This window comes from Jatropha curcas, chromosome 11, assembly GCF_041381405.1.
Source record: "Jatropha curcas cultivar XTBG-Jc1 chromosome 11, XTBG_Jcur_1.0, whole genome shotgun sequence".
Classification (NCBI taxonomy): domain Eukaryota; kingdom Viridiplantae; phylum Streptophyta; class Magnoliopsida; order Malpighiales; family Euphorbiaceae; genus Jatropha; species Jatropha curcas.
The window spans coordinates 1,716,846-1,742,679 of NC_143161.1; the positions used below are offsets into that span (position 1 = coordinate 1,716,846).

Below are 25,834 nucleotides of genomic sequence, written 5' to 3' on the forward strand. Positions count from 1 at the left end.
TTCGATTAAAGCTAAGCTCTATCTCTACGTCCCAGTTTTCCTTTCACAAAAGGGACATCCACGTAAAACACGCTTATACATTCTTACATTATTCTTACCCGTTGGATTTCTGTGCGCTGCTCGTCTTCAAGAATTTCAGGGTCGAAGTAGGAAAAATATATATATGGAACCGGATAAAATTTATCCCGTATCCAATAAAAATAAAAAATTTATAAATATTATTTTAACTTTTTTTTTTTCCCGGCGAACATGAAAATATTTTATTTAGAATAAAAAAAATTATTTTTCACTGATTTCATAGACTACTATAAATAATTTCCAAACAAGTTATTCTTTATAATTTCCCTTCATACTTCACCTTACGTCACCACCAGTCCTCTAGTGGGCTCCCTCTATAACTACGAAAGACCGCCCCTTCGACAAGGAAACTAATGTGATGTAGACTCATCATCTTTCTGAACCGTCCGATTAAAAGATGTCCATCATGGAAAATGAACCCCCACAAGCACCCAATATTATCTACTCATCTCACGGAGTCACGGGTCAACTAAATTAGAAAAAGGCAATAAAATAAAATAAAAAATAAATAAATAACTGCTCATAGTTTGCCTGTACTCACGTCCCTGCACTCGCTCTTCTGAAAAAAGGAACAAAAAGATTCCAAGGAAGGAATGAGGCTATGGAGAGAGAGAGAGAGAGCAGAAAAGGCAAAACAGAAGAAAAGTGGATTTGAAGCTGAAATGTTGAGATTCATTATTCTCCAAACATGGCTTCTCGTATTTTGCTTGGCTCTCTCTACTTGTTCAGCTAGAAATGGTGAGCTTCTTAACTTTACTAATTTTGTGATTCAAATTTCCATTATTGGATGCTTGGAGCTTTCGGTTAGGGAATCTCTACTGTTTATCTCAATGCGTTTTAGTTTATTTTTTCCAAGTGAGGATTTATCTTCTGAATGTGTGTGTACATATGTATATATGCTTTATGAGCTGTTTATTTGTCTTTGTGTTTCACTTCTCATTGGTGATGATAAGTGGTGAATTTTTGGATATGGCCATTCGATTCAAAGAGGTATGTAGTCAATAATTTGGATCTGTTTGGTTGCTGGAAAAGTGTAGTAGAAAGTGAAAGATATGGAATTTTTCTTAAACATTAGTTTTGCTTGATTATCTACTTGAACTCGTTGAACAAAGGAAAACTTCATTTTTGTCAGCGAGTACCTGGAAACACATGACTAATTTCTGCCCTTTTTTTTCCTGCATTTTCTCAGTCAGTAAGAAGGTCAGTCAATGTACAAAGAGATAGTACAAACAAATAAAGAAACGAGAACGAACAAGTACTACGAAAGATTGATTTACGGTGTCAATTTCTTTAGTATGTTTGGGTTGTTGGAAGCTATTACAGAAACTGATGATTTCCTCTTATGATGATTGTTGCCTTTCGGGGAGAGAATGTATAACCTAGTAATAACACTTATTTACCCTTGAACAATACAATAAACCAGGAAATCTAAATAACACGGCTTATTTTGCACAAGAGTAGCACATTATGCATTTTATACACTCGCACGAAGTTGATTCAGCTATTGCTGTCCTTATTGCGTGAGAATTACTCCATTTTCTTGTTTTTAGTGTTGAACTTGTTGTAGTTGCTTTCTATGCAGCACCCTGGGTTATGCGCATAAGCTGTGGAGCTCGTGTAAATGTGCACACTCCACCAACCAATACACTTTGGTACAAGGATTTTGCCTATACAGGAGGAATTCCCACTAATTCAACACGTACAAGTTATGTTGCTCCTCCACTTAAAACTCTTCGCTATTTCCCCCTATCTGAAGGTCCGAACAATTGCTACAACATTAAAAGAGTGCCAAAGGGACATTATTCTGTAAGAGTCTTCTTTGGATTGGTTGCACATCCGGACCCTAATTTTGATAATGAACCTTTATTTGACATTTCTGTGGAAGGCTCCCAGATTTATTCTTTGCAATCAGGTTGGAGTAGCCACGATGAGCAAGTATTTACTGAAGCCCTAGTGTTTCTCACAGATGGCACGGCTTCAATCTGTTTCCACAGCACTGGTCATGGAGATCCAGCAATCCTTTCCATTGAAATCCTTGAAGTAGACGATAAAGCATACTATTTTGGCTCTGAGTGGGGTCGAGGAGTAATCCTCAGAACAGTGACCAGATTGAGTTGTGGTAATGGGAAGTCAAAATTTGATGTAGATTACAGTGGTGACAGATGGGGTGGGGATAGATTTTGGAGTCGCATGCCATCATTTGGCCAGAGTTCTGATAAAGCAATATCTACTGAAAATAAAATTAAGAAGGCTTCATATGCACCAAACTATTACCCAGAAGCTCTTTATCAGACTGCCCTTGTTAGCACTGATATTCAGCCAGATTTATCATATACGATGGATGTGGATCCTAATAGAAACTACTCAATTTGGCTGCACTTTGCTGAGATTGATGTTTCAGTCACTGGTGTAGGGAAAAGGGTATTTGACATCCTGGTTAATGGTAATATTGTTTTTCAAGGGGTAGATGTTTCCAAAATGAGTGGGGATCGTTATACGGCTCTTGTATTGAACAAGACTGTTACTGTTAATGGAAGAACTTTGACAATAACCTTGCACCCTAAAGAAGGCAGCCATGCCATAATCAATGCCATTGAGGTCTTTGAGGTTATCACAACTGAATCCAAAACTATATTGGAAGAAGGTATAACATCATACTCTTTTCTTGTTACTCGTTTAAGTTTTTTATACTTAATAGGTATATGATAATGAAGATTGCTATACATATATGTGGATCAAATGCATATGCATGCATTACACCTGCTTATATATTCACCATTAAAGAAGGTTATATTCTGCTGATATGATATTGTTATCCAATGCCCACTGTTCTTCTCATTGTGTGTAATTCAAATGGATAATTATTCACTGTATATGTCATGTTCAATTAGTTTATTACATTTTGGAGTTGTTTTGGTTAGTGTTATATAATCTATTATTCTGGCTGTGCTCACTAACAAAGTAACAATTACATCATGAAATTGCTCAAACCATGCTTATTACTTTTTTTCATTTTTTCATCTGATTTTCATAATTCTGATATCTTCTATTGATCCTAACAATAGTTTGAGGATAACCTTTACTAATTCAGATCACAGGATTATATGTCTAATACTGTAAAAGGTTTTATTCTCTCAGTATAGTTGGCCACCATGGTATTTTCACAAGACCATCAATTGCTAGTATAACAGCCTATTGCCATTAGTAATGTTTGGCCAATTGATTGGAATAGAAACTTAGAATTGAGTCAGCTGTGTTACTGAGCCCTCTGGTAGCGTCTTTTGCTGGATTAGAGTTCACAGAGATGTAATGCTGTTCATCTTGGTGGTGTTTTTTATAAGATGAAATTTTCTGGCTTTTGTCATGACACTGTTCAGCCTACCTGAGATGTTCTATAAAAAGGAACTGCACATAGTCTTAATATTCCACGATCAAACATATGATAAAGAGCACTAGGAACATCCATATACAATTAAAAAACGAGAGCTTTCAACTGGATTGAAACTATCAACATCTGCCTCACATTTGCTTCAAATTTCTTGTAACTCTGTACATTAAGATATCAATTTCATGAACTATTGCAGCCCTAGTTGATTATGTAGCTTTATGCCAGTGACAACATTTTTTTCTTTTTTTTTTTTATTTTACCAATATCCAAAGAATTTTTTTCAATGCTTCCTGCTTTGATTAGTTTTTTGGATAGAGAACGCAGCTTTTTCAGAAATTGGAATATGTGTACATCATTGCTAATTTGAATAATCTTCTTCATTCTAGTTAGGGCTTTACAAGCATTAAAGAGTGCTTTGGGCCTTCCCCCTCGGTTTGGCTGGAATGGTGATCCTTGTGTTCCCCAACAACATCCATGGAATGGAGCAGATTGTCAATTTGACACAAGTAGCCAAAAATGGATCATTGATGGACTGTAATTTCTTGATCCTTTAGCTTGTTTTGATTTTTGTTCAATTTGCTTCCTAATAATGTTTGTTATTATACGTTATCTCTTATGCTTCTCTGTTTGCTCATATAATCACCTTCTCATTTTTTCCTGCTCCAAAAATTGCTTCGGCCTTTTGTTGATTAAACTTTCAAAAGCATGCTATCTTTGAAGTCATTAACAAGCTTGATTGCAGTGTCGAATTTATATATGTTTTTTTTTTTTTTTTTAAATTTATGTCCATATTATTGGCATTGCCTCTTTGGATTATCAGAACTGATGCAAATAGGTGAGAAGGGAAACTTATAAGGTTACTAACGGCTCATCAATTAGATTAAAATTTGAGAAAAATTCTTTATTTGATTAAAATAAAAATTTTCTAGTTTTTTAGTTAGAATTAATTGTAAGTACCATAGCTATCCAACAATTTAATTTTAATATGAATGACAATAAACCTGTGTGGTTTGTTATATACCAATTTTGCATTGCCTCTTTGGATTATCAACTGATGCAAGTAGGTGAGAAGGGAAGGCTATAAGTTTACTAATAGCTCATCAACTAAATTAAAATTTAACAATAAAGCTGTGTGATTTGTTATGCCAATTTTCGATTCTTTTTGTAGTTGTACCTTTTACCTTTTTTGAGTGATTGAACCTGTGAGCAGATCAGCGGATCTCTTTTATTTACTTTGAAGTTAAATGCAATGATATTAATGGTTAAGAAATTAATATGTTAACTTCTCTATGGTCAGTGGTCTTGACAACCAAGGCTTGAGGGGTTTCTTGCCAAATGAAATATCTGCGCTTCGTCATTTACAAACCATGTAAGTTTCTAACATTTGTTGTCTGAGTTTCAATTAGAAACTGGTTGAAGTATTGATGCCTTCAACATCTTTGTAGCTTGTCAGCTCTTATATTTGTCTAACTTTGGGCATCTATATACAGAAACTTAAGTACTAACAGCATTGGTGGGCATATTCCATCATCAATTGGAGCAATAACCAGCTTAGAAATTCTGTAAGTACAGCTTATTCATTTATCACGCGTATAGTTTACTTTTGTGTTTGCTAGATTCCTAGCTTGATACAGTAGCTGCTATTTGTTTGGTGGAGCAAAGGATTTAACTTTATGAATCATGCAAAATTTTCTGAAAAACAGATGATAACATTAGAATTACGCTCCAAGTAATTGCTCTTTATTTGTCCTAAGTTGCATATAATCATAGGATCTCTTTCAGGGGAAACAATCATCATTTTCAGGGAGTTGTATTATTATAGAACACAAGTTAAATGATATAATGCAATTTATGCCACATCTTTTTAACAAATCATGAGAGTTGACTAGCAAAGCATATACTTGTTTTATTCTGGGAGATTTAGTATAGCTACTGCCTCTATTGACTTATCTTAGTTACATGGCAGGGACCTTTCATACAATTTCTTCAATGGTTCAATTCCTGAAAGCCTTGGACAGTTGACGTCATTGCGGAGATTGTAAGATCTTTCATATGGCTAATTAATCAATGATTTTTAAATATGGAGACCTTGACTTCAACTAGTATTTATGGCACAGAAATCTCAATGGCAATTCTCTGTCTGGAAGAGTCCCAGCTGCTCTTGGAGGAAGGCTTTTGTATGGAGCTAGCTTCAAGTATGCTCTTGTGATTGTACAAATAAGATGAGGCGTGGAAGCCTGTAATCTCATTTATTTGTTACCACTGTCTACAAGAATTCTTATTTTGGTTTTGCAGTTTTACGGACAATGCAGGTCTTTGTGGTATACCTGGATTGCGTGCTTGTGGACCTCATCTTTCTGCTGGTGCAAAGATTGGCATTGCCTTTGGTGCATCAGTAGCATTCCTCCTCATGGTTATCTGTTCAATGTGTTGGTGGAAAAGACGGCAGAATATTCTCCGCGCACAGCAGATTGCAGGTAAGGACAGACAGTGATATTGACACATGATCTAGATCTGTAACTCCTCATCAAATTGTGAATTACGAGCAGTAAGATGTTAGGCAATAGGTAGACTGTTAATTTACAAACAATACTGCAAGTTCCCTCTTCGCTTCCATGGTGCAAAGAGAAAGAAAAGCATTCTGAAATCTTGCAACTATAGAAAGTGGATTGAATACAATTGCTTAAGTAGTATTAGGTTTCTCTTTGTTCAAAATTTACACCCTGGCTTCTTTTTGACTTTAAACAGCAAGAGGTGCACCCTATGCAAAAGCGAGGACTCACATGGCGCATGATATCCAGATGACAAGGCATTACAATCATGGTCAAGCACGGACGGCTGCTGAAAATGGACCTAGCTTACTGTCGTGATTAATCCACTGTCACCTTCTAGAAGCCAAAGCATTTGAAGTTTACTCCTTTGGTTTCTGGGAATCCGCACTGCTTCTAAAACATGAATCTCAAGGCCTGATGATTAATTTGGTGCATCCCCGAACTCATATTGCTGCTTAATGTGCCCATTCTTTCATAATTTTGTTTGGTGAAGTTGGGTAGAGATCAGACACAAGTAAACATTCATCCTTACTTGTATCCACCAACTTCAATATAGGGTGAAAATTATGTAAAGTTTTTAAATTCTTTGTTTTCTAAGCAAAGGAATGTTAACAGGCTGAAGAACTGGTGGACTGCATATAAGATAATTTCACTTGTAGTTTTGATGCAACAAGCCATAGTTATGCTAGTTGTTTCCTGGCACTGAGGTGGAACTAAATAGTCAGGTTGAGACAATAGTAGGATACACAATTGTAACTTAATTTTTTTTTTCCTCTTTTTTTTTATTTTTATTTTTTTGTTAATATTAGTTTTTATATATTGTTGTATACAAATTATTTTCACATTTGGTGTGGCATCTTTCATGATACTAAAAATTAGAATGGGGTTACTGATAACAAAAATTACGCTTTCTGCGATAGATCCTTTTCGAGCAGCAATGTAAGTTACTATTGCGATAGATAAAAGTGCAGAGTGAAAAAAGGCTAGCTTGAATAAAGCAGTGGTTATTGTTATTATTATTATTATTATTATTACTATTGCAGAGCAGGAAGAGCACAAGTATATGGTTAATTTTGGTGTCAGAAAATTATTAACCCTAGGGCAGATGGTTGATTGTACGTACCAACTGAATATTTGAATTTGGGTGGTAGAGTTGGGGGCTCGAAGCTGACCCCTGTTAAATGAATTTTTACCAAGTTGATATTTTTACCACTCTTTTATCTTTTAACACAGATGTCACCACTCAGTTCCACTCCTTTGGCAGAGGTACTGTTTCTTTTTATTTGATGCTTTGACTAAAGAAGTAAAAGAGTGCAACTTCTGAAAACAAATGGTGGTGTTTTGCATTCATGCCCTTTATTTCCTCCAAATGTGGCAGCCAGCAACCAGCAAGTTTCTGAACTTCATTATATCACTATTACTGATAGAATTTTCTTTAGGTAAAAGTGGGTGTGATTTTAACTTTCAACCTGCCAATATTGACTTCTAACACTGTAGAATGAACAATACAGATTAACTAATATGTATAATGGAAAGCATAATTCCTAAAATAATTCTTAGGAATTTTTGAAAAATGTTATTGACATATGTTCTAAGAATTAAGTACACTTGAAAATGAAGTTATAATAGTCAAATTTTTGAAAACGAAGGAAAATAATAAGATTTGATTTTGAAGAGGCGCATAGAGATAATGATTCCCTAACAGTCCAAATTTTGTGGGAAGAATTTTGGCCCATAATGTGTTTGTGGTCCAAACATGCAACTGTACTATCAAAGCATGTGTCCGATTCTCTGAATTTTTAATAAAAAAAAATGTAAAAAGCCCATCCCATCCACATCCTAACTTGTACAAATATTAAAAAGCCAACCAAAACATAAAAAAAAAAAAAAAAAAAAAAGATAAATTCCTTTTACCTTCCCACACGTGTCTCTGATGTAATAATTAAACCCACGGTCAAAAAAAGAAAAACTAAAAACCAAAATCGTGCAAAAACCTTCTTCACGTGAACATGTGTCAGTTTTTGCTGATACCTCAGATACTCTTCAGTCACCACCACCGCCACAACCAGCAGCAGCAGCACCTCCACCACCCACCGTACCCCCTTTAATAATCGTATGATATTCATATATATATATATATATATATATATATATTTGTTTCATTGCTCCTTCAGAGGACCACAGCCCCCATCCAAAATCAAACCCCTTTTTACTGTTTTTGGGGGTTAACCCCAATAACTGAGTCAAACACGCCATCCATCTCTGTTATAAAAACTCGACTCGCTCCTGTCTCCTGCAACTCAGACACCACTCCCCTATGCACTCTCCACGTGGGGGGATCTCTTTTTCTCTCTCCTCCGCTGCACCTAAAACAACAGCTATCTTCCAATCACCACCCGACACGCCACCCACACTCTGATCCACTCTATAATCAATCATAATCGCCTCTTTTCTTTTCTTTTTTTATTATTTTAAATATGTAATTAATAAATGAAACACGAGAAAACAAATGGCAGGCGCCGCTGAGAAGCGCCGTACAAGATGGGGTTAGGGCTGACATCATCACCGGCGCGGAGACTGGTCACATGACCCACACAAAACTCCCTCTCATGTCTAATCAGGCGGCGGCTATCTGCAGTTTTTTTTTTTAAAAAAACAAATATTAATATTTTGAAAGCAAATGGACCCACTTTTCTCAGATATTCAAGTGTATATCCATAATTACATCACCACCGTTGATGAGAATCAAACGGTTGAAAGCTAACATCGGAACAAATTATATAGTGAGAGAGAGAGAGAGAGGGGGCCTGCTGTTAAATCTTTATATAAACATAAGCTGGTCGTGCCGTCCTGCCGACGATTACGGGTGACTGCGTGGGTCCCTCCACTTTTTCCATACACTCTTCTTTGATCTTTTTTATTTCTCCTCTCTCTTCCTCTCTCTCCCTGTAAAGTTTGCTTTTTTTTTTTTATTTTCCTCTGTTTGTTTCTTCCATGGCGTCTTCAAGGGAAGGTCACTACAGGGGAGTGAGGAAGAGGCCTTGGGGTCGCTACGCAGCTGAAATACGTGACCCCTGGAAGAAAACTAGGGTTTGGTTGGGTACATTTGACACACCAGAAGAAGCTGCTCTAGCTTACGACGGTGCAGCTCGTTCTCTTCGTGGAGCTAAAGCCAAGACCAACTTTCCAGCTCCGGCCACTGCTCTTTCCCTAGACCTCAACGCACCATCGGATTCTCACCACCGTTGGAGCTCAACCGCCTCTCACCGCTTCGCTCTCGGTGAGTTCCTACAAACTGGGGTTTTCAAAGAGATTAGCTTTCATGGAGAGAGTTCAGGCTCGGTGAAAAATGAGAGTGCGGTTGCCGGTGGTGGTGGTAGTTCTGTCACTCCATTGCCGGAAAATGGAGGTCAACCATCGTTTTTGGGAATTGTGCGACGTGGGTTGCCTATAGATTTGAACGAGCCACCACCGTTGTGGCTGTGATAAGGTTACTTAAAATCGAGGACAAGGTGTAGGGCACTTTCCGGCCGCTTTTAACCTTACTATTTTCTTTTATTAATCTTTCTTTCCATTACCTTTTATCTACTTATTATCTCTGTTTTAAAAGGAGTAACATCAAATCATTATTAGTTAGAAAAAAAAAAGGAAAAAAAACTGATGAACGGTTTGTATATATATGCATCTTTTGTTTCTTTGTTTTTATGAAACACTTTTATCTTTCACCTTGCTTAACATGTATGTATATATATATATATATATATATATATATATATATATATAATAATAATAATAATTTCAAGCATTTTAGATATTAATCGTTCATGGAATGTTCGCCGCCGTTGATTTTTAGCATTCTTGCTAATCTTTAAAAATTTTGAGATAAAAAACTATTGGAGCCAGAAATGAAACGTACTCTTTTGTTATCCTTTTTCTGTCTAACATTTTGAGAGGTTGTCTGGCACGCGCTGAGGTGATGAGATGTGGCCTCCCGTTAAAGTTGTAATGGCCGAAATTTTTTTTTTCCTAAAAAAATGGAAAAAGAAAGTGGCAACTACAATGACTCGACGCGAAGCAAGCGTGTGGGATTGGCATTGCCATATTTTTTCAAGTTTGGTAAGAAACAGGACGTAACTGGTTCTGATATAATTAGCAAAAAAAAAAAAACAGCAGTGTACGAATTGTGTGAAGATCATAACCACTCACTAGTCAAAGGCGCGTGTTACCTTTACAATCGGAAACTGACCAAACTGCCCTTTTTTTTCTTACGTGGGATTGGATGGTTACTTCCGTATTTACGTTTTTGTGTCCCAAGTTCCAACAAGCAGTCAAATTAATTACTACTACTGTAGTCGGAGTGAGTTGAGTAATTAACGTTGTTAAATTAACGAGATTTGTTTTTGTACCAGAATCCAAGGGTGGGTTTCCCCCTTTTCTGCTCATCTATATCGCGATATAACCCAAATTATCGCGTGTCTGCCAACGGATAAAGTTCCCTTTTACTATAAAGTAAGACGGAACGTGGACTCGCTTTGCATGTCACGCGCACAACTTCACTCGCGGGCCGCCCACCGCTATATCTAAAATTTGACCACTTTAGGTCATGTTTAGGATGTGGAATAAAAATGGAATGGAATTTCTACTCTTAAAAATAACCAAAAAAAAAAAAAAACTATATTTTGAATTTTTTTTTTTAAGTGGGTAAAACTTATTTTAAAATAAAAATTAAAAAACAGTTGAATTGCAAATGGCAGAACAGATGGGGACATTGAAGATGGATACGATTTTGTAGTATAAGAAAACACATAAATGGAACACGTTACTTGGAAGTGTTGAACAAATCTTCTGTTTGAAAGGCTACAGCAATGGAGGAATTATAACATGATTTTAGGTGCCACCCTATCTTAATGTACCCGAGCAGAGAAGCAAATGGGTATGAAATCCAACCCCACTCTACCCACCAAATATCTTCCAATGTTACTATAAAAATATTTAATTCTACCTTCAACCTTGTCTTTCATAATGCCTTGTTGCATTAAAAAAGGATCAATAGCCCCACCAATTCTTGTACAATCATGGCTAGCTAGCTTCCTTTGAGTTTTCTTTTTCAACTTATTTTTCATGAGTTAGTTTGTTTGGGGCAATTATATTAGTCTGAGCTTTTTAGGACAAACCAACTAAAAAGAGTAATAACATTTTTCATTAATGTCAACATGTACTAAGGGAAAAATACCTATTTATATCAAAATTTATTTATTTTTTGAAATACGGACTATACAACAGGGTAATTTTTTCTTTAACTTACTAAATCGTTGAAAACTCTTATAGTCGAGAGGATTCAAATTTGAAACTTTCCACTTCTTACATAAATAAAAAGACATAAAATCAAACCTAATTTCCATCAAAATTTTTAATTGTTGACTATGGTTCTAACATGTTAAAATGCAAAAAGACAACACACATTGTGGCTAATAGACTTTATAATCTTTCCTTTTGGTAGATTATATGCAATGTATGTTTGCTTTTATGTTTTAGTTCTATGACTCTAATCATAGATCGAGAAAAATAAGTCCAAAACCATTGGCTACATCAAAATTAAAGTTGCTTTGTTCAATAGGGCAAGAAATGATGAATTCAATATAAGAAAACTAAAAAGCAAAATTCCAAATAATGATATATATATATATATATATATATATATATAATTTAGTGTAAGATTATGGGGCATAGAGAAATTAAGGTTGTGGCTAATAATTTAATAGTATAAAATATTTAGAGATCGGCACAATGAGTTGGTCAACGTTTTTCATTTTCAACCTTTTTGTTGGACGGTGGCTTTGTCTTGTGAGTAAATGTCAACAATAATTCTCAATATCCACCCCAGCAAATATTTAAAACCAAACAAAATAATTAAATATAAAAAGATTAGGAAAAAGAAGAGAGAGAGAGAGAGAGAATTTTCAATGTCCCCTTCAATTGTCATTTTCAACATCCAACTCTATACTGTATATAATTGATTCATGCCTTTCAACGTAATGGCAACTCTTTTCATTTTTTTAATTATTTTTTTTTTTATTTTTTGTCCAAACTCCAATGGCTTATAGATAATTAAAACAGTACTACCATACAATTAAATAATGGCAACTATTTCTTTTTTATTTTTTTAATTTTTCTTATTTATAAGCAAAAAGTAATTAATTTTTAATTATCGTACATAATTTGATTAAATTTTATAAATTGAAATATTTAGTAAAATAATTATATAAATTCAATTATCTAAAAAATGTGGTTTTATAATTTAAAATATTTTAATTAAAATAAAAAATATAAAGGTGATTTATGTACTTAATTTTGTGGTTATGTACCAAATTTCAATCAATAAAATGTCATACGAGCATTATTGCACCTAATTGTATATTATATCAATAAAAATAGACGACTAAAGCCATAAAAAGGACAAGATATGCCGCATCACTGTCTGTTATTTTTTCTTATTATTTTATTTTAAACTTTGTCAATCGTCAAATTGTTATGATTATGTATGGCAAAAGAGAATTAAAAATTTTCAGAAAAACAGATATAATTAATTTAAGCTTTGAAAATTAATTATTAATTATTAATTATTATTATTGAGAAAATAAAAATAGAGTTGAATTAGTTTGGTCAAATCATAGTCAAAATAAAAAATGTATATAGGTTTTGAAAGAAAATATCATATAGGGTGTACATGATGATGATGATGATGATGGATTGTACACAGCCCAGAATCAGAGGATCTGAATGTCAGATTTCATTTTAATAAAAAAAATAAAAAGAAAAGTAAAATTAAAGTGTCAGACAAGTAAAAAACCCATAGGTAGCGCAGGTGGGTAAATCAGTCCATATAAAATAAAATATAATAATAATAATAATAATAATAATAAAAGAGCATAACAACAAACAAAAAACAAAAACAAAAACAAAGGCGAACACGCAAGCTCCTTTTACAGGAATCATTTCAGCTAATGTATAGCGCTTGCGTCACCAACTACTCAGTGGACTGCAGCATCAGCATCATCCTTGCTGCTCCTGCACCCACCATCACCATCATCATTCCCCACCCACTCCGGTCCAACCGATTTTACGCAACCCCAATTCTTCGTGGTCCCCTTTTAGTTTTTTTTCTTTTTATTAATATCCATTATTAGATTAATCAAAATTAAATTTTTATTTACTCCACGTAAATAAAAATAGAAGCTTTTTTTTTTCGTCCAAACAAAAAGAAGAAAAATGAAAAGAAAAAACAAAAATAAAACGTATAGTTTTTTATTTTCTCTATTATTTTCTTTTCTTTTTTTAATATGAACATGGCATATTGTAAATAAAGTCCTATTTTAGAAATAAAAAGGAAAAAGAAAAGAAAATTGGAATGATGGAAAATTATCTGTTGGAAAGGGGCCATAGGGCTGTACGTGGCAGCACCGCACGATTGTTGGGAGTGGGCCCATATTCACGAGCGAATCTGTCGGTAGCAGAGGAGGTCACGGCGGCCTAACGTTACCCACTACACAAAGACATAAACAAAACACAAACTACATGAGAAAAGGAGAAGTAAATGCCCTTTATTGTTGGTGTTGCTGTCTGTCGTACAGAAACTCCGTGATCCTGTCGGTGACGGCGGCGGCGCAGCGGCGTCGTTTTGTACGCTGTCGCATAATGAGGGCACAGCCGGTTAATGCCGACTAGCGGTGCCGTTAACGTGTTACGTGTGTGTATATATACATACATGCTTATACACATGACACATGTCATGGCTAATATATATAGATGTTGATGATGGATGATGACAAATGATGGCGGTGGGGATTGTGTACGTGTATGTTGACTGAGTCTCTCTAGACTTTCTGGACGTGGCAGACGCATTGCCAGTCCCATCAATGTCGTGGGCCTCTTGCAAAGTTCATTGTCTTTGTTCGTCAGTCTCTACTTTCTCATTTTTTCTTTTTTTTTTTTTGCTTTTTCTGCATGAAAAAATAATATTGTTTTGTTGATTATTATAACTATAATCATATAATTATTAATTTATAATTAGAGGCAGCCAGAACAAAAAAAAATATGAGAGCATTTTAATTTTAACCCATTGAAAATGAAAAATCCACGTATGATTTGATGTGATCAAGAGGAGATTGAGATTGAGATTGGAGGGTAGCGATACCAGAACAGGATGGTTTGTGAAACAATGGGCTGTTATATGTATTGTAAAAATAATAATAAGGGAAGGGAGGAGTGAAACACGTGTTGAAGAAAGGAAGAGCCGCACAGCACATAAGCCATGGGGGCTTTGTTAACCAGAGAGGACGGTGGCGCAATCTTACCCGCTTATTCTGTGGGCCATTTTTCCCCTTTGGATAAAGTGGGTCCTCTCCTATAATACAGATGTTGATTAATATTTTCCCTTACTAATTTATGATTACCAATTTTCCTATGATCATAAATAAATATGAAGACTCCAACCAAACTTGCTGTAGAAGCATCTATATAACAAGTTACATGTGTAATCAAGTGACTCGAGCATTTGTCAAATGGGACCCGACCCGACCCGACCCCACCCCAACCAACCAAATCACCAAGGAAAAGGAAATCTAGCGATTCTCATCTCATGAATAATCAAATAAACAAATATTACAACCCAAAAGAAAAAAATTCATTAAATATTAATTTTTATTTGGTTTAGTATGTCCATATTGGTTGAAGTCCTCAAAAGTATCCAAACAAAATTTGGCATCAATATTCAGCATATAGGCTAATGATCATCCACCACATCAAAGATTTATAGCTTGTGGCTCCGAAGACTATACATTAACCAAAAGTTGTATGTCATCTTGCAGCATATTCTTAACGACTTTCTCCATCGCTTGAACCAGGACGAGCATCTAAATTAAATTCTTCTGTCACCTCCTCAGCTATCCTCCATCTGTATAATTTCATGTCCACATAACTTGGTTCTTTTAACTCAATTCAGATGTGAAATTATAAAGAAAAAAGTGCTAGAAGAGCTCCATTCAAGTTAGTACCTTTCGAGCACAAACTTTCCTTCCTTGTACTTTTGGCCTTTGTCATGTGCTGCCACCTGCAATATATCACGATTCACGACCCTCTTAAAGATGTTAAAGCCAAGGGTAAATACAGCAATTCAAGTTAAATAACATGACGAAGGGATTACAAGGGACTTTAAATGGATATAATTGACAATAGTTTTCACATGGATAGAGAAACTTTCATATCCTACCAGAGAATGGTCTCATAGGATTGTATTTACCACGAAACTCTTTCCAATCTGATATCTTGCTGTTATATTTTCTTATCCCAAAAGAAAAGTTATTGTGCAAGACTTCAAAAGATGAACTCCTCTTGGAGAAAATAAAATCATGCCATTTTGAAAAAGTTTTATGCTGATTAACTTGATTCATAAGGACAAAATTTCATTAAAACCGGAGTTTTTTCTCATCAAATCAGAAGGAGCTTACATATTTCCACCCAAGAAGTTGTCCACAGCAACAACAAAATATATCTTCCACAGTATGTATACCAGAAAGCATCATCCTCTCCTCTGCTGGCCCAACTGTTACATTCACCCTATAGGACAGGAAAAGTTGAACTTTTATTATTGGAAAAGTTGAACAACTGACTGATTCAGATGCCAACAACTCTGCTGTGCTGATGACCTCATTATAGAGTTCGGTACAGTTGGTGGATAATGATGAGCTCTACTGGAAATCCTCCATTTAAAGATCAGTTAAGGGATTTACTGAGACAAGTAAAGAACTAGTTTTTAAAACACCATCATTAACCAACAATCCCAAGTGCATTATTAATCTTCTTTAAGCCTTATAGGCCTTATATCCATTCATTACAAGAAACAAATTCACGTGAACATACATTAAAATTCAACAACCAATCTTCTCAACCTGAACATATGCACTCAGCCACTTCTCCAAAGAACTACCGCAAGAATAACAAAATAATAGTATGCAACCAAATAGAAAGATGTTAGAAACTTACACGTTGCTGAATAGGTATGCCCTCCCTTTACGACAGTTGAAGGTCTGATCCATCACAAACCAGAGAGTCAAGAAAAAGCATTGCCTTGCTGAATATGTATTTACCACATAGAAAGAAACGATAGAGCATGTAACTGATTAATCAAATAAACTGAGAAAACATGTCAAAATCAACCCCATGTTAGCGTCCTGTCAAACAAATATCAACTTTAGCCTTTTATCACCAAACCTTGATGTTGTCATAGACCAATCCTTATTAACTTGGTCACAAAAAAATTATATAGTTTATTAGGTCCAAATTGCAAATGCTAATAGCTTAAAAGAAGTAGGATAATAAATGTGATAGAAGCTAGAATTTATATTATTTAAATTGCTGGAAGAGGACAGCTCACTGCTTCAAGAAAACTGAAAATAAGAAATAACATAACTCTGACTTAAAGTTACCATGTCATGAGTCAAAGACTGAAGCCATTTAGACCATACCATGTGCTACTTTAGCTTGTACCATAATGCTCACTAATTTAGAAGTTATCGTTACAAGCTAAATAACTGTAGCTTACTTACTGATCAAGCACCGACTAAATTCAACCTTTTCCGCCCCATTAAGCCAGATAGATAATTTCCTTTCTGATTATACTCAAGCTTGCGGTTGAGTGAATAAATGGAGAAATACAACTAGGCAACACCACAATAAGGTATACCACAACAGGTTCAACACCAATGAAGGCTAAATTTCACAGCTGGACCATAAATTTATTAGGTGAAGAAATAACTGAATAATTGTCAATGAAGGGTGAACCAAAGCAGCAACACACGAACAGTAGTAATACACAGAAAGATAGGAAAAAAGAAATAATAGCAAATGGGGAAATAGGATAAGTGAACAATGCAGAAGTTTTCCAACACCATGGCTAAAAGGAAAACTCATCCTATCTTTCCTTCAGTGATTTCAATAGCAATGACAAGATTATGAATGTAATTACTTATATATCTCAAGTTCCAGTCATGTTTGACATCCTGTTTTGGTTGTATTCATGTGCACTGAATATGAATTTTGCATGTGCACCGAATATGAATTTTGCATGTGCACTGAAAATCACAAGCTACAATATTCTAAATAAGCAAAGCTGCCCCACAGCATTGAGAAACAAATTGTAGCAGAGCAACGATCTTTATTTACAAGAGAATTCCAAGGCTTTACAGCCATTTTCCATTGCACAAACCTAAAATTAATTTTAGTTTGTCAGAGCTAAAGTTCTTGCTTTCTAAAGAATAATAATCTCTCCAGCGAGCCAAGTACACTCCAAGACGTTTTTCTAAGTTATAAAAATAAAAGTCACGTCTTTCACCTGTGATCTTTCCTCAATTACCTAAGGCCCAAAGTAGCTTGATGACGTTATTTACCAAGCTTATCAAGCAGCAATTAATATTGCACTCACTACCCAGTTTCTCAAAATGATAAGCAATTAATCGGGCTCGCAAAAAAAAAAAAAAAAAGGGTACTGTAAAGTATTTGCCCATATCATTTATCATCTGTTAGAGCCGTTATATCATAACTGAGGCATGCTCCAAATTTCAGCAGTTTGGAAAAAAATCAATCGATCAGACTACACCATCGGAAAGAATGCACAAACCCCCTCAATTGAGAACCATCTAGCCCCAAAACAAAAAATCACTTTCACCTCAATAAAATTGAATAAATTACACCAATAACACGGTCCATGCATGCCTCAAAATCCCAATTCCCGATCACTAGCAGCAAACCAAAAGAACTGATAACTAAATTGCTTCACTCAGTCAATTCATTTTAGCTTGAACTATAATCAACAATCAAATACCCATTTAGTATTTACTAAGACCCCTAGGAAACTATCCACTTGTAAACGATCCGTTTACTTATTCAGGGAATAATCAATCCAAATAATTACAAAAACATGCAAATTTCTTCACCAATTAAAGAGAATTCTGATTCTTTCACTAATTATCAAGCAAAGTTTAAGACTCGGGGAAGAAATCGAAGAAGAGAAAGGAGAGTGCTTTTAGTACCCGAGAAAGAACATCGTCGGCGAGAGCGAGAGGGGTATCGCAGAATCGGCACCGATAACACCTGCCATCTAAATCAACCAGAAATATTCTCCCCATCAGCTCCAACTCCTAATCTCCTATAACTGGCTTCGCATGCCAGCCGCCCCAAAGGAATTTGTAACAGCTACCAGTCAATAACAAAAATAACAAATGCCTAGGACAAGTTTACGTTTCAACCATCCGTTTTTTCTTTTATTATACATAATAATAGTTGCTTTTACTTGTGGTATACGCTTATAACCTTTATCCATAGAAGATCTACAATTAATAACGTACTATTAATTTTATTTATTTCTTGCAGATATTCTTAAATTTCACAAATTTTTTAATATACCTCCATTAATCCACTTCATGCATGAATTCACCATATATTAGATGTCGGAGATGAATATTAGTATCTTTAAATTCCGCATGGTTTTGATTAATTTTATTGCCAAAAATGGAGTATATTTCCTATTTTATATTTTAAAAATTTCCAACGTTGATTCCTGCAATGGAAAAAAAAAAAGAAATCGTGTCCTTAACTCGAGCATATTTTTCAAATCATGCTAAACACGAATCAGAAAACAAGATGTCTGATAGCCAATGGCGATGATAACCACGACATGCTATAAGAATGAGAGTTAATGATACTAAAATAAATAAATAAATAGATTTAATTACCAAACACAAAAAAAAAAAATGAAAACAATATGACGTGTCATTTTTTGTGGGATTGATCTCTTGCTTATGTCATCAAATGCCCAACCATTGCCTAGTTAATTAACTAACCTCAAATTCAAACTATTATTATAGCTCATTCAGACGCTTTCACTGCTAAATTACACTTTTATACTAAACATAAATAAAATAAAAAATAAAAGAAGGGCAGCAACGTCGTCGTGTTGAATAATTCCAAGAGAGGGCGGCCAACTAGTAGTAGTGGAGCCTTCTAGAACCAAAAGTTCTAAAATGAGCTGCTAAATTACGCAGAGGAATAGATAGAAAGGGGTGTCAGTGTCACCTCCAGAGGCACACATGTCCACTTAAAAATGCAGCAAAGCCAGCAGCCAGCCAGCCGGCCGGCCGGCCCACACCCTGCACCCACCACCACATCCACACCTAACCCTTTTCTTTATTTATGATTATTTTAATTTCGGCGGTTGTTTTTTTTTTATAATATATTTTTGGGTGCTATCGGGCGCGAAACGTGGCGTATCAATAGGCAAATCTGCCATCTGAATTGGTGGGGGAATCTTGAAAAGCTTAATTAACGCTCACCGCTGGCGCAAACTGTCTGTCTGTATCGGACACGTCGCCTTGCCACACGGCTACTCTGCGCCGTACTTTTCAGCTTAAATTATTCAAAAAAACTATCAATCATTGCTATGGAGTCTATACAATGCATTTTCCAAATCTTCCCATGCGTCAGCTTCACCGTGCATTACATTTATTTATAACTATAAAAGGTTGAACCTTTTTTTTCTATATTCATAATAATAAATTAACATTGATCAAATTATTGTTCTTAATATATTTTTCGCATTATTATATATACTAAACTTAATATTTCCATAATTTTTCATGGTTGAATTAAAAGATAATCAATTAAAATATTAAAAGAAAATTAAATTAATATACCTAATGTGCAAATTAAAAGGAAATAGGACAAAATTAATGATGAATGAAAGATAAAAGATAATGAATAAGTTGATAGGAGAAAAATTATGAATGAACTTTAAATTTTATTGGAATGTAAAAACACATATATGCATCTAAAATAAATATGATTGTTTGTAAAGTAAAAAAAAAAAAAATTTATATATTTTAAATATCAAATTTAGTACCCATATCAAAATCATAAAATTAATCATATAAATCCTAATTAAATATTATTATATTATTTTAAATATCGAATTAAAATCTTTTCCACTGATATTATTATAATTTATGAAAAAAAAAACGTTTCTTAAAGCATTTTTTTCTGTCTTCCAATGGAGATTCAGATATGTTTTAAAATACATGAAATTTTCATTTATTGAGAGCACAGTGAATTATATATATTTTCTCAATAAAAATTAAAGAATATAATAATTATTTTATAATTCGAACCTTATTAAATAAAAGACCAGTTTTTGGATAAATAGAGGTAATCGTTTCAAGTAGACATAGTTCTCTTGAAAATTATTAATACAAATGACAAGAAAGAAGTGACAAGACAATGGAATTAGGCACCTAATCACAAAGTAATCGTCAATTTCCTCCAAAGGTTATCCTTTTCTTTATATAGAGCTCACACGCGGAAAAAAAGTTTTAATTCGACGTGATTAACAATTTAAATAAGGTTATTACGTGAACGATTAGTTAATTATTAAAAATATCGAACTTTTTTTTATTAAAAAAAAAAAAAAAGAAAAGCGAAATCTTGTGCATAGATATCGACGACCAAAGATCGGGACCCACCAAAAGCGGCAGCCGCGCTTCCCCACTTCCATTTCCAGCGCCCGCGTCCACCTGGGCCCCCTTCTTGTCTCCATAACCTACTTTTTCTAATAAAAAAATAAAATGAATCCACACACTCTCTCCTTCGAACACGTGCAGTCCATACACGAATCTCGAGAATTACTCAGTCAACATAGCACTGCCTTTCGGTCTCTCACCTTGTAACCCGCTTTCTTGTCATCTCACGCGCCTGTGCTGACAAGTAGAAGTAGACCAAACCACTGTTTTTCTTTTATCATTAGTGTGCTGTGATCATATTACATTAATTTTGTAAGGATAATGATCCTATTAATATACATTTAATTTAATATTTTTCTTATATCAATGGACAAATAATATTGGATCAGTAAACAATTATCATTTTAACAATATGCTCTTGCTTCCTAATCATAATTAATGAATGGTAAATAGTACTCGAACCCAGTAAAAGGACTTTTGACAGTAAAATCAGTTGCTTTTCAAATATTAGTAAAGATAATTACATTCCTTTAAACAGTGATATTCTCCCATATTAGGGAAAATAAGTAGGTATTACATTTACATCGCTTCATCTCTAAACGCAACCTATGGATCATCGTTCAACGTAGTTCTATAGTATAAAAAAATTTAAATTTTAAAATACACAAGACGGCAAGTCGGCTGCTACCAATATTATACTATTAAATGTATATTATTCCTCTGAATGAACACAGAAAGCCACGTGGCGACCAGTACTAGTGTTAGCTATCAACACCGTTTCCCCACGAATCTTAAGCGTTGCTATTACTGACACAAACACCAACGCCGATATGTTGCCCCAGTAAATTCCGGCTAAATTCGCCGGCGAGGATATATAAATTGAACAGGAAAAAGGGTTAAGGATAATATTCTTGTTAATCCAATGATTAATATTACTCGATTATAGAAAGAAAAAGGTGATACAGTGATTTAACTAATTATCAACAACAAAGAGAAACTCTCTGTTGCAAAAAGGCTTTCAGCAACTACGTATACACAGGGATTAAAAAAACCCAAATAGATGACAAAACAAAGCTCTTTGCTTTTTTGGGGGGGATTTTGTTTTTTCTAAGTCCAATTTAATTCCTATCTGAGAAAAATAGGAAAAAAAATAAATTTCCATGAGAAAAGGAAAATAATTATTGGAAACGCTTGGAGGTTCGTCATCTCCGGCCAAAAAAATCACGCAATTTCCGGTTTTGGAGGGAGATTGAGATCGAAATCAAGATTTCTGCGCGGCGGGTTGATCTCCTGTTGGTTCAAATCAATGACTGAGGATGAATCAGAATCACTCTGGACCCCACCGCCATTCACAGCGCTAAAGATCGCCTGATGATGGAGATGATGCTGTTGATCAAAGAACAACCGCTGATACTGACTCTTCATCATCGCATCAAAATAAAGGACGTGTTGATGATTGACCACCGGCGGTGTAAAAACACCGCCAACCGCCGGTATAGGCTGGAAAGGGAACCTGACGGCGGCCGATGGACCCAGATTAAGATCTAAGGGAGATGAGGATTCCATCATCATAGCAGGTGTCTCCCGGCTCGACGACTCCACGGTGCTACTGGGGCTCGGGCTCGGATTGTTTGCTCCGGTATCAATCTTCTTGTTTAAAATAATATTCTTGTTCACATTTTCGCTGGCCAACGGGAAATTAGTCTTGGCTTTAGCGCCCCGGAATTCACGAGCGGCGGCGTCATAAGCACGAGCAGCTTCCTCTGCCGTGTCAAAGGTGCCGAGCCAGACTCGGCTCTTTTTGCCAGGATCTCTGATCTCGGCGGCATATCTACCCCACGGCCTCTTCCTCACCCCCCTAAAATGCACCTCCTTAACAGCAGCAGCACCGCCGCCGCAGCTACCGTTAGGTTTAACGGCCGCCGTCTTCTCTCTCGGCGCCATTTAACGATATTAAGGGTAGTAAGTGTCGGTTCTTTTTTTCTCAATTAAGCGAAAATGAAAACGAGAGGAGCTGATAGCTAGGAGAGGGAAGGGAGAAAGGGTGGTTTTATATAGAGAGTGCGTGGGGTAAGGGAGGAATCGGCGAGGAATTGAAGGTGGGGGCACGCAGTCAACGAGTGATTTGACTGAGAGGGGCGGCTGCGGGATGGAAGATTACGTGGCATGTGGGATGTCGAGATAGCAAAGGACCATAAAAACGGGGTATCATCATCATTATCATTATCCAAGGGCTGTAAACGCAGAGTGCATTGGGTGCGGTAGCGTTGTCTACTTCTCACACTCTCTTACTAAGCGCGTGATCAAACAGTAAACATACTAGTCAATGATGAAGCAAGTACTTCAGAGCACGATCATTAGAGGAGCGCGTGAGGTAGAGGGGAAATAACGGGAAAGTGGTAAAAAAATAGTTGAACAAGTTGTCGGCATATTCTGCTATCTCGCCGCGTGACTTGGATCGGTTTTTGATTAGATTGAATTAGAGAGAGAGAGAGAGAGAGAGATATGGCTGCTTTGGTTGGTTTGTTCTCTCTCTCTCTCTCTGTCCTTTTTACAGGCTTTTTTAAGCTCACGCCTTTATCTAACCCTTTGAACCGCTCGTGTGGACCAACAAGAAGGAAGTTCGATCTATAACCAATCAAATATCGTCACGCGTCCTTTGTCCCATAAGTGTGTGCAATGCCCAAAGCCTAGAGACCTAACTTCTGCTACCACATGATTTCTGACACCCGGTTTCAATTTCAACCGACAACTTTCATTCTCTCACCTTACTTTTCTCTTTCGTGTACTTCACGCTCCTTCCTTCCCACTCCATTTGCTCTTCCTTCCCCATTTAACCACCACGTACCTTTCTTCTTAATCACCTTATCTACGTGCCAATATTTATTTCTGGTATTTAAAATTAATTTACCTAATAATTGGGGGATTAAAAATGAATTTATTTTTTCACGTACACATGTTTCACGGTTGGGTCAAAATAAATTGTAAAATCCCTCTTAACAGTAACATTTCAAATTTCTAACCGTATACTTTATCAGTAAAGTTTACAATAAATTGTTATTCCGTTCTATTTTAATAGTAATATTTAATTTTTTTTCACAATCATTAAAACAATGATTGAAATCTATTAATTTTTTAAAATTATACAGTTGAACGTCTAAATTGTTCTTCCTCCTCATTTAATTTTGTTAGAAAACACCTAATAAATATATATGTAAAATTGAAAAAAAAAATAATATACTCTCAAAATTTTATATAAACACTTAAAATAAAATAATATAAAATATTTATTTATTACTATTAAAATGGAACATATAGTATATTAGGCAAATCAAAGATCACAAAGTACTAATATAATATAATTATTTTAATTAATATTCTACCTAGTATGAAAAAGCTAAAACGGCAATAACAATTCTTGATTGCCTATCATGTTACCTAATCACCAGCAATATTTATTTATCTTTAATGTAAAAAATGCCGGCATTTGGCAATAGAGTTGGCAAGTGAGGAGGTGCTTGCCTTATAAAAACAGTTGAAAATAAGCAATTAAAGCCCAAAAGTTTTGTTGTATTCATATTTGACTATTAAGATAACGCCATTCAGTAAGAGCCAAATATCAAAGGCTAAACGGTAGGTCCAATGTGTTCAATGTGGGAGTTATGACATTAATTTGTTTCATTGATTCTGACTTCCTCTCCACCTTCCTAGCCAACTAATTAGATTCTATTTTAAAATATAAGCTGTTTTGAATTAGTTTTTTATAAATATTTTAAAGAATAATAATTAATATTTTTTTAATATATAATAATAATAATAATAATAAAAATAATGCACGTTAGACTCTATGAACTAAACTTTTCATTTTTGGGGATGATTCTATGTAGAAGCATGTATGATTGGTAAGAATATTAGTAGTTAAGATACAAAGTATCACTATCTAGATAATCCACAAATCAATATTATATTTCTATTATAATAATAATATAAATGCTTCCTAGAAGAAGAAGAAGAAGAAGAAGAAAAATATTATAAACGCCGTATAATAGATACACCTAATCTTGGCTGCCCATGATTTTCTAAAATTTCAAGCTGTAAAAAATCCAAACAAGTCTGCACAAATATTTTGGCTGTCGGAAATCTAACAAAGAAAGAAAATTCCACGTGTCCAAATTGACTTAAAAAAAATATATATATATAAAATTAAACTTGAGATCTCTAGAAATACAGCAAAGCAAATGGGTCTAGAGGCATTGTATTTGTGCAGGTGAGGTAACAAACATGAAACACATTGACAGGCGTCGCTTTTAGAATAGAAATGCCGCCACCTGTGGCTGTCCTTAATTGCACTGTTTAATGTATGGTGTAGCCACCGTGGAAGCAACGTTTACCACTCATTCTTTTTATTACTCATTTCTACTCCTTAATTTTTATATTTGAACTAAAATGGCATTTAAGTAAAATTTTATCCGCAGAAATGATTTTAAATTTTAAGATTATGATATTATAAGTAAAATTTACCTAAAAATATTAATTGATATAATAATTGATTTGATATGACAATAGATTTATATTCCAGTCATCACTTCGATGCTTAAGAAATGTGAATCATAAAGAAAGAGAGAGAGGAAAAAACAGGATGTGAAAATTGGAGTTTTGGGGTTGTAAATGTCAAAGGTGGGAAAGCAAGAAATGGCTGCCACTAACATATGCATTTTAAATTTGGATTTATGAAAGTGATGTGAAACCTTTTATATGCTCACATTCATAGTCAAATGTAGCGTGTTGACTATTAATTTACTTGGACTTGTTTGATACCATTCTTTTCTTAGTCACAGTCAAATACCCTAAATTCCATTTTAATCTATAAACTAAAAAATAAATATCAACAAAACAATCATTGTAATGTCCATAAATTCTATCAGCTTTAGCTAGCTACATTACTATATAATCTAAATTTAAGAAAGTTTTTTCTTTTTTTTTTTTTTTATCAAAAGAAGAAAAAAAATTAAATTATTTATAGATTTCTATTTCTCTAAATTGAACGATTGGAATTTCTTTTTGGCATTTTCTTCTTAATCATGAGACATTGGATTAAACATCCATAAAAAAGAAGCAACAAATCTAATAAAAGATCCCGTTCACACCACTCTCAGCAGCCTAGCCATTTTCCATGCTCTTTCAATGTTCAATCAAAGACAAGTTGTTCAAAACTGGAAATCTTTAGGTTTTTTTTTTTTTTTTTTTTTTTT

At 34.7% G+C, this 25,834-nt stretch overlaps 4 protein-coding genes across 5 annotated transcripts; 2 read left to right on the plus strand and 2 right to left on the minus strand.

Moving 5' to 3' along the window:
- The first annotated feature begins 600 nt into the window (after positions 1 to 600).
- On the plus strand, positions 601 to 6,862 carry RLP4 (receptor like protein 4). Of its 2 annotated transcripts, none has more exons than XM_012236254.4 (9): positions 601 to 816; positions 1,646 to 2,722; positions 3,853 to 4,000; positions 4,764 to 4,835; positions 4,957 to 5,028; positions 5,433 to 5,504; positions 5,584 to 5,661; positions 5,762 to 5,943; positions 6,215 to 6,862. In XM_012236254.4, exons 1-9 carry the CDS (start codon positions 672 to 674, stop codon positions 6,334 to 6,336), a joined length of 1,968 nt encoding a protein of 655 aa, XP_012091644.1. In that variant the 5' UTR covers positions 601 to 671; the 3' UTR covers positions 6,337 to 6,862. The 2 variants fall into 2 exon arrangements, with proteins under 2 accessions (XP_012091644.1, XP_012091645.1); XM_012236255.4 differs by having other exon boundaries at positions 602 to 816; positions 1,661 to 2,722.
- A 1,959-nt stretch (positions 6,863 to 8,821) lies between these two features.
- On the plus strand, positions 8,822 to 9,743 carry ERF12 (ERF domain protein 12). Its single transcript, XM_012236260.4, has one exon. The coding sequence runs from the start codon at positions 9,013 to 9,015 to the stop codon at positions 9,502 to 9,504; it is 492 nt and encodes a 163-aa protein (XP_012091650.1). The 5' UTR covers positions 8,822 to 9,012; the 3' UTR covers positions 9,505 to 9,743.
- A 4,936-nt stretch (positions 9,744 to 14,679) lies between these two features.
- On the minus strand, positions 14,680 to 18,318 carry LOC105649573 (protein yippee-like At5g53940). The gene is made up of 5 exons (XM_012236261.4): positions 18,105 to 18,318; positions 16,060 to 16,103; positions 15,525 to 15,633; positions 15,072 to 15,127; positions 14,680 to 14,971 (listed from the first exon to the last, which is right to left on the minus strand). The coding sequence occupies exons 1-5, from the start codon at positions 18,198 to 18,200 to the stop codon at positions 14,893 to 14,895; spliced, it is 384 nt and encodes a 127-aa protein (XP_012091651.1). The 5' UTR covers positions 18,201 to 18,318; the 3' UTR covers positions 14,680 to 14,892.
- A 3,172-nt stretch (positions 18,319 to 21,490) lies between these two features.
- On the minus strand, positions 21,491 to 22,614 carry LOC105649574 (ethylene-responsive transcription factor 11). The gene has a single exon (XM_012236262.4). The coding sequence runs from the start codon at positions 22,524 to 22,526 to the stop codon at positions 21,804 to 21,806; it is 723 nt and encodes a 240-aa protein (XP_012091652.1). The 5' UTR covers positions 22,527 to 22,614; the 3' UTR covers positions 21,491 to 21,803.
- Between the last annotated feature and the right edge of the window lie 3,220 nt (positions 22,615 to 25,834).